The sequence below is a fragment of the Mastomys coucha genome, unplaced genomic scaffold (assembly GCF_008632895.1).
Source record: "Mastomys coucha isolate ucsf_1 unplaced genomic scaffold, UCSF_Mcou_1 pScaffold21, whole genome shotgun sequence".
Lineage (NCBI taxonomy): Eukaryota > Metazoa > Chordata > Mammalia > Rodentia > Muridae > Mastomys > Mastomys coucha.
Genome location: NW_022196904.1, coordinates 9,305,987 through 9,314,443, shown reverse-complemented (window position 1 = coordinate 9,314,443; position 8,457 = coordinate 9,305,987). Strand labels below are relative to the sequence as shown.

Below are 8,457 nucleotides of genomic sequence, written 5' to 3'. Positions count from 1 at the left end.
GGAGGAGGGAGGAGGGGGTAAGCAGCCCCTTTTGTAGTGGGCCAGGCACACCTGGCTGTTGCCAGGTAACTGTGGGGCGGAGCCTAGACTAAATGTCAACAAAAACTATTTTGAAAAACAAAAAGTGAGAGAAAGAACGCTCCCAAGTGTTCTTACTCTGTAGCTGTAATGATGGGAAAAGTGTGGTAATGGAACAGAACAGAGGCAGGAATAGACCTACAGAGATACTTCCAACAGAGTTTTTCTTTTAAAAATGCAAACAGCTATTCAATAGAGATAGGCTAACCTTTTCAACAAATGGTGCTAGAGCAGTTTCCATCTGTAGTATAAAATACATTTAGTGTTTTGTTGGTTGCTGGCACAGAGTTAACTCTTGGAGTTTCTTGGTAAGAGTGTTATTTATTCATAAGGAACCCCTTTCAACCAGACTTTATATTGACAAATGACTCCAAGGGTCCCTAGATTGCATCAATAAAGGGCCTTGTCACCAGAGAATTAACATGAAAAACCAAAGCACCTCCAGGTTAAACAAAACAAAACAAAAAACAAAACAAACCCAAAAACCTTGTTGGGTTGGCAAGTGTGTATGTGCTGATAAAGTGGTCCCCTATCTTCCATTCTCCCACTCCCCTTAACCACTATCTTACTTACCCACTCTCCCCCTCAATTCTTACCCACTTTCACTTGTCTATATCTGATTTTTTTTTTTAATCCTTCATAATAAGCTGGTAAACAGAGGCAAAGTTCCTATGTTCTGTGACTTGTTCTAGCAAATTGGGTGATGGAAGTGGCGGGCATAGTCAGCCTGACACTGTGTGGGTATCCTGCAGTTGGTGTCTAAAATGACACCAAGTCCTCGGCCTGTTCCGTGGCACCACTTCTGAGTAGTGCTAGAACTGGATTGGATTCTGGATACCTAGCTAGCTTTGGAGAATTGCTTGGTGTTAGGAAGGTGAGCTGTCAGAAGAAAAGATATCCCAAATCTGTGGTTGAGAGATGGGGATGACCTTCAACATAAACTTCACAATATACAAAAATAACTCAAAAATTAAGATGGGCTTAAATATAACAGGTAAAAACTATAAAACATTCAGGAAAAATATAGGAAAAAACATTCAGGGCTTAGGACTCAGCATGAGTTGTTGAGAACTAGGAACATGTATATAGTTCATGAATTGTACATCTAGTTTAAAATCCTTTGATTAAACGTCATGATAGAGACATAAAAAGCAGTATACTGGGATAAAGGATTTGCAAACTCTATCTGGGTAAAAATAAAGATCTCTTGAAACTCAATATTCCTTTAAAAACTAGAAAATAGGCTGGGTGGTAGTGTCACATGCCTTTAATCTCATCATTGAGGAAGCAGAGGTTGGCAGATCTCGGTGAGTTTGAGGTCATCCTGGTCTACAGAGTGAGTTACAGGACAGCCAGGACTACACAGAGACACCCTGGTTCACACAAAACACAACAAAAAATTGAAAATGTGTGAGTCAAATCAACAGATACTTAAGAGGGTACATAGATGGCAAATAGCCATGAAAGTATGTTCAACATTATTGGCGGCCCTTAGAGAAATGGAAACTAAGTTACAATATGATCAGTATACTCAGAACAGCTAAAAGACTGATAACCACCAACAGCTGGCAAGATTGTGGAAAAATGGATTCATATATACATTGGTGATGGAAGTGTAAAACAGCACAGCTCTAGAAAAGGGTACGGCAGTTTTTCATTGGTTTAGTTTTTAACATTAAGCATTTGCTTACTTCATGACATAGCAACTGTGTCGTGAGTAATGTTCACACAAAAACTTGAATATGAATTTTCATAGCATTTATTAAATACCAAAAATTTGGAAGCAAGCCCAACTAGTGAATGTTTAAACTTGTACATTATCGAATTTTAAGCAGTAACAAGGAGCAAACACACATATTAATGGATTCCAAAGGAATTATGTACAGTTAAAGAGTATCTCAAAAGGCACTGTGCTATAGGATTATATTTATATGAAATCCGTAGGGACAAATCTGCACTGAGGGACCACAAATCAGGGGTCAGAGGTGGTCGTGGGGTGTGATTATTAAAAAGGAGTAGTGAAACCATTCCGATTGTGGTATCAGTTAAAATTATCAGAACATAATTAAGTGTTTTTTGTGTAAATAAAGAATAACAACGTTTTCGGTGGTAAGTAGTTCAGCTACACATTTTAAAAACCATGCCAGACGAACAAAATGACTTCCAGAAGCTCTGCTGTGGAAAGCAGCTCCCTTCCCATCTCTGCAGAAGCAGCCTCCTCTTCCTCCTTTTTGTCTTGTTACTCAAACAAATCCACTAAAAATTTGGTAAGGTGTTTGAATTCAGTTTCCTCTCTGAAACTACTTTCAGCTAGTCTGTTCAGTGCCTTAGTCCCTGTCTTTTCCTCTTTGAAGCCTTGCCTCAGGGTGTTTCACTACAGTGGGTTTTTAGCTTTGTCTGCCCACAGTAGGTCTGTGCACTTGTTTCTTGACTGTTCATAGTCTTGAGTCTTCATTTGTGCTGGATCCCCATGGTAGGTCTCCATCTTAGTTTCTGTCTCATCTTCTAGACTAGATCTTCCCTTTACTGTCTTTGGGTCTCAAGGTGCCCGCGAGTTTTTGTTTCTTAAGCTTGTGTACTCCAGTCTTTGTCTCCGCCTCTCAGGTTCGGGTGGTCCTAGACTCCTTTTTGGGGGTGGGGGTGTGCGATTGTTTACTGCGTTGCCATGGCATCGGAAGTGACGCTAGCGCACGTGGAGGCGAAGCGGAGACAGCGTTTTTCTGATTGACTGGCGGTGCAGTCACAGCAGCTTCGCCCCGCCCAGGTCTGGCGAACGGCCCCGCGGCACGCTGGGGGTCGCAGTTTACAGCGCTGCAGGCCGCGCACGCGTACTGCGGCGGGCCGCCATCGCTGCTCGGTGTTCGAGGCTGCGCGAGCCCGTGGGGCAACGCTGCGCAGCAGGTGGGTTGGGCCGCCTGGCAGCCTTCTTCGCGGAGCCTTAGGTGTTCGACTGGTGTACAGAGTCCGGTGGAGGGATGGACCTGCCTTGTGTGGGTTGGGCCAGGAGCAGGGACCCTGGCCGGGGGCCTGGGCAGGGGCGGGGGTGGGGGTGGGTCCCACCGTGGGAGCGTGACCCCAGGTGCTATAACGCGGAGGCTAAAGGCTCTTGCGTGGGGATGTAGCCTTGGCTGCGCTTGAATTTGGGGCCGGGCCTTAAGGCTTTTGGGTGGGGGTGTGACCCAAGAGCACTGTAGGCGACCGTAGCAACGCAAGGTGAAGCGTGTAGAGCGAGCATTGTGTGGGTGTAGCGTGGGATGAGGCAGGATCGGGGGTGTGGCTCTAACGTGTGGCGTGGGAAGTACCACGTGTGGGATTGTGGCTGGGTAACGGAGTACGCTAATATTGTGTTGGAGAAGGGTATCTGGGGATGTGGGATGCGCTAGGGTCTTGGGGTATGGTTTCTATGTGTGCAACCGAAAGGGGGCGAGGTTAAGAGATCCTGACTGGGTGAAGGCCCAGTGCTACTGCTTCTTAGATGCAGATTGGGGTAGAGTCCACTGGATCCCTCAAGATGGGAGATTGCAGCAGAAGAGAGGAGGAGGGCATTAGGTGAAGGTGGGTGCAGGTTTTTGTAGGGATGGGAAGTCCACAGAGGGGAAAGATGAGTGTATTAAAGGCCAGGGAGGGTTTGGGGACCCCTTTCTCTGTGTCCTGGAGAGGCAGGGTTGAGGGTATCCGTAGATCCACGGGGTGGGAGAATAGGAAAGTGGGGGAGGGGTTCTAGGAGAGATTCTACTGGACTGAGGGGTAACATGGGGCTTTAGAGTGCAGGGGTCCACTCTGTTCTGGGGTCAGAGAACCCTTTTGGGCTTCTGTGTAGGGACCCCTTTCACAGAGAACGGGTGAAAATAGTGTTTTAGGTGCTTTCCTGACCTGGAGGGCTTGGAGAGGAATAGAGAACATTAGTTTTCCCAGTGCTACTCTATGAAGAGGTAGGTAAGGGGTGTTGTGGACCACTGCGGACTGGCTTTTATACAGAACAATTCCAAGGTCGTAGAAATCCTCCCTACTCCGTGTCCAGATTCTCTCTGCTAGTGTTGTTCCATTTCATTGCCTTTTCTTTTTTACTCCTCCACTGCTTCCATTCTCAATCCTCCCCTCCCTTATGTTGGTTTGTATCACAGCCGGCCTCTCAGAGGCCACAGTGGATGTTATAGGATCTTCCTTCTACATCCTGGCAATGTCCCGTGGTTCTCTCTCCTCCTCTGGAGCCAGAATAGGGCCCAATATTGAAGTGAGCCTTTGTTTCTCTTGATGTTTGGGTCTGTGATTTTGGGGTTTGTTTGTTTGGTTGGTTTTTTTGCAACCCAGGTCAGTTTGTTTAGGACATACATTTGACATATGTGTGTCATGTCATATGAAAATATAGAGCATATTCTCGGTAGAGACCACAGAAAGCAATTATTTTAATAATGATCCTTTGTGTGTGCTTTTGCATTCTTTTGAAGGTATATTTGTATTTTTTTGTAATTTATGTTAATATCTGTGAGTACAGGGGAGACTGTGTGATTAATTTTGGATGTTCCAGTGAGATTAGTGTTCATTATCATCAGATCCTAGTGGTTAGAAAAGGTTTACAGGGCCTGAGAAAGGTGGATTTTTTTTTCTACTAAGGCAAGAGCTGCAATGAGAATTCTTGGGGATTCTCCTAGCTTAGCTGTCTACCCATCCACTTTTCTCAGCTTCAGCATTTTGGGCCTAGAATACAACCCTTAACACCTGCTTGACTCATACTTCTTTGTCTCCTGAAGTCTGTGGGCTGGAGTCTAGGAAAACCCATCCAAGGGAACTTTTGGGCAGCCGTGAAATGGTGGGGTCATTCTGCATCATGGTGTGCCACAATCTCTGTCTTATTTGTACTGGGAGTGTGGCTTCATTCAGGCTCTTAGGTCTCACTAGGTTTTCTTTCTGCCTAGTAAGTCCTTGTAGCTGTGTAACCAGGTCTAGGGCCAGGTAGAGCAAGTAAAGCATGCTTAGGAGTAGAGGTCTTTTGAGAGTCTCAAGGTGGTCTTATTCCCTGGTCCTGACTCCGGAGGTTCATTATGAAAGGGCTCTGGCTGTTCAGGTCAGGCTGTTGCCTCCTGTTGCCATAGGAGTTTTCTTTACAGGCAAAGGAAATGGGCACATATGTTTCTTTCCTATTCCTAGGGGCTGACGGTGTTCTTCACTGATTAGACTATTTATTGGCTTATCTGTGTTTCTACTTAGTCCTTTGTGTTGCTGGGCCCCATACATTTTTCTGTGTTCAGAACAGAGCAGGGCAGTTAGAGGAGGAGATGGATCCCAAACAGTTGACTGAGGGCTGCTGTGCCACCTGAAAAGAAGCAGAGGTGATGGTTATGTGATGACCCCGGTGGTGAAGTGGATGCGGGGAGGACCAGTTAGAGGCTCTAGGCAGGGAGAACTTCATGAAGAATTTGGAACAAGAAGGATGGAGCAGCTATGTCAGTTTGTAGGTAGAATCCTGAGCCCAGCACTGTCTGTGAATGTGCTCTTCACCTACACCTTGGGTTTATTTTTTTCTCTACCCGTAGAGGCTTGTGAGACTCTGAAGATGACATGAGCCCCCAAGAGGGCCTGGTTTGATAAACCTGTGTGTGTGGACATCTTAGCAAGTTTACAGTTACTTTGTGGATGCAAGTTCTGTGTAGGATGAATGTGCCTGATGTGTAAAGAAAGCAAAGTTATGTGCCCACATAACTGTTCATTTGTTACATAGAGTTCTGTATCCAGAGCCTGGTGGCTGCATTGTCTCACTGAGGCTGCCATTACACTCCATATCAAAAGATGCTCCAGGAGAATCAGAAGTAGAATGTGGGTAAAGAAAAGAGCCTAGAATGGAGGATGGTTGAAAGGAAGTAGTATAGAAACATGTCAGGGCTCTACCTGCCTTGCTATAGGACAAAGGTGAGTAGTCACCATCAAGACAACCCCAAGGGCTTAAAATGTTATCTGAGGCCTTATATTGCCACCTTTGTTCTAGGGGCATGAATGAGAGAATGTATTTTTAAACTTGAGGTAGTGAAGGAAACCCAGAGTAAAACAGATGTTGGAAACTGGAAATTTATTTGTAAAATAGTTGATAAGAAGAATCATTAGAACATGAAGTGGTTCAAACACAGGTTTAAAACCATAATGAAAAAAAAAAAAAAAGAGCCGGACAGTGGTGGCGCATGCTTTTAATCCCAGCACTTAGGAGGCAGAGGCAGGTGGATTTCTGAGTTTGAGGCCAGCCTGGTCTACAGAGTGAGTTCCAGGACAGCCAGAGCTAAGCAGAGAAACCCTGTTTTGAGAAACCAACAAAACAAAACAGTAATGCTAGGATGATGAAGACAGGGACAGATGATGACATGATGGAGCCAGGTAAGGCTCTTACCTGACAGCTATAAGGAAAACAGGCAGTTTACCTACCCTCAAAGATAAAGAAATCATAAGAAAATGTAAGCACTAGTGGGTGGTTTAAGGATCCCTAGTACAGATGTTGGGGCGAAAAGAAATGGGTACTGCCATTGTAGGTGTAGAGGTGAGGCTGTCCCTGTATCTAGGTTATTCTATTCTTTCATTTATTCTTCAAATAGATCCTAAATGACCCCAAGATAGATGGGTATGAGATTCCATATTGGCCATTAGATGTACACAGGATACCCTTTAATAAAGAAGTACATTTCATAAAAGGTATAGTGAACAAATACAGAAGCCAGAGCTTCTGGGCCTATAGTGACATGTCTAGAAATAACCCTGCTCTCTTAGGACTAAGGTTTTAATGTGAGAGATAAGTAGTATGCAGATATAAAGTAGTATGAGAGAAGTGTGTGGAGAGGACATGCTGGGACTGTGGACTGAGGGACCACTTCAGAGTCCAGCCCTGTAAAAAATGAGAAAGGTGCCTCTAGGGTAAGCTGGGGTTAGGTAGGGAGACAGTGGGTGATATTTTTGATGGTGTTAGCTGTCATCATGGACAGATTTTATTTTGAATTCCTCAATTATTTTTAGAAGGAAAAAAACCAAAACTTCCTTTGAATGGTTCTGCAGAGGACAATGTTATACTGGGTTTGGGTGGTTTTGGAGGGTTTATTTTATGTGTGGTAGTGTTTTACCTGCATGCCTGATGCCCTCAGAGGTCAAAGAGATCATGGGACTGTAGTTATAGAGGTGAGCCACCATGTAGGTGCTAGAAATTGAATCTGGGTGCTCTGCCAGAGCAACAAGTGTCCTTAACTACTGAGCCGTCTCTCCAGCTCTGAGATCTAGTAGCTTTAATGGGAAGAACGGTGCTGCACTGAGATCCTTCTTGTTTTGGGGAACTGAAGTCCCAATAATACAGACTTAGATGTTATAGTGATGTTCTGTTTTGGGGATAAATTTGATTTGGTGTGATATGTACTACATCATATATACAATATACACACTAAAAATGAATTTACTGATATTGTATGGTATATTCATCTAGGTTTATAATGGAAACTGTCTTGATGATTTTTATATTTATTTCATCCATGACTTAAAAAGAAATCTTATTAATACTATTTTATATAATGTTGCTCTTGCCAATTTTTATTTTAATTTTTATCTATACAAGTAAAAAGATAGAATTCTACTGAGAGTAGCAAGAAGATTGCTTAGAAATAATTCTGCATAAGACCTGGGTATTGGGGGTTCCTGGTTGTACTCAGACACCCCCTTTCATTCTCTTTTCCTTGGCTTGGGTCTCACTATGTGGGCATCTGTTTTGTTGATGTCCTTTGCTTTTCCTCAGGTCCTGGTACTGCTGACCTCTCCTGGTTACCCTGTTATCTTTGCCGTCTTTGCTGAGTTCTTGGCTAGACACAGTTATATTTCTGTGGCAGCCCGTGAAGATGCTGCCTTTGGAGAGGGCGTTAGCCTCCCCTAGAAGCTCTCCACCCCAACCAGAACCATCTACTCTGTGGTCAAAAGATACAGCACAGCAGGAAGAACCTAGCCAGCAGGAGGAACCCGTCCATCGGGAAGGACTCATGAAGCAACAAGAACCCAGCCAGCAGGAGGAATGCAGGAGGCAGGATGAACTCATCCAGAAAGAAGAACCCATCCAGCTGCTGGAGACTAGTCAGAGGGATGAGCCAAATCAGAGGGGAGAATTCAGTAAGCAGGATAGCCCTCTCACCCAGGGGGAAGAACTCAGTGAGCAGCAAGAACCTGGCCAGGAGGATGTACCCATGCAGCAGGAAGAACCGATGCAGCAGGATGAGCCCAGCCAGTGCGAAGAACCCATGCAGCAAGATGAGCCTGTGCAGCAGGATGAACTCGTGCAGCAGACAGAGCCCATTGAGCGGGATAAGCCCATCCAACAGGAAGAACCCATTCAGCAGGAGGAACCTATTGATCAGGATAAGCCCATCC

At 44.8% G+C, this 8,457-nt stretch overlaps 2 protein-coding genes across 13 annotated transcripts in view; one reads left to right on the top strand and one right to left on the bottom strand.

Annotated features, from left to right (window-relative positions):
• Zscan18 (zinc finger and SCAN domain containing 18) overlaps window positions 1–8,457 on the top strand; it is a 36,544-nt gene that overhangs the window by 21,051 nt on the left and 7,036 nt on the right. For 8 of the 12 annotated variants that reach the window (XM_031385341.1, XM_031385340.1, XM_031385339.1 and 5 more), the window contains one exon: window positions 7,835–8,444. In XM_031385341.1, coding sequence (XP_031241201.1) covers window positions 7,935–8,444 — 510 coding nt within the window. In that variant the 5' untranslated portion in view covers window positions 7,835–7,934. Of the gene's footprint in view, window positions 1–2,854; window positions 3,069–7,834; window positions 8,445–8,457 lie in introns of those variants that run through there. The other 4 variants (XM_031385346.1, XM_031385334.1, XM_031385345.1 and 1 more) reach the window with 3 other exon arrangements.
• LOC116104137 (pollen-specific leucine-rich repeat extensin-like protein 2) lies at window positions 1,622–4,908 on the bottom strand. Its single transcript, XM_031390923.1, has 2 exons — window positions 4,813–4,908; window positions 1,622–3,479 (listed from the first exon to the last, which is right to left on the bottom strand). The coding sequence occupies exons 1-2, from the start codon at window positions 4,906–4,908 to the stop codon at window positions 2,679–2,681; spliced, it is 897 nt and encodes a 298-aa protein (XP_031246783.1). The 3' UTR covers window positions 1,622–2,678.

What these genes read in the sequence shown, in the direction of transcription:
- LOC116104137 (XM_031390923.1), bottom strand. Translation starts at nt 4,908, where the DNA reads ATGATGCAGAATGACCCCACCATTTCACGGCTGCCCAAAAGTTCCCTT. An exon ending in AGACTTCAGGAGACAAAGAA is followed by an intron (nt 3,480 to 4,812) that starts GTATGAGTCAAG and finishes TTGCACACATAG; the next exon opens with AAACCATACCCCAAGACCCT.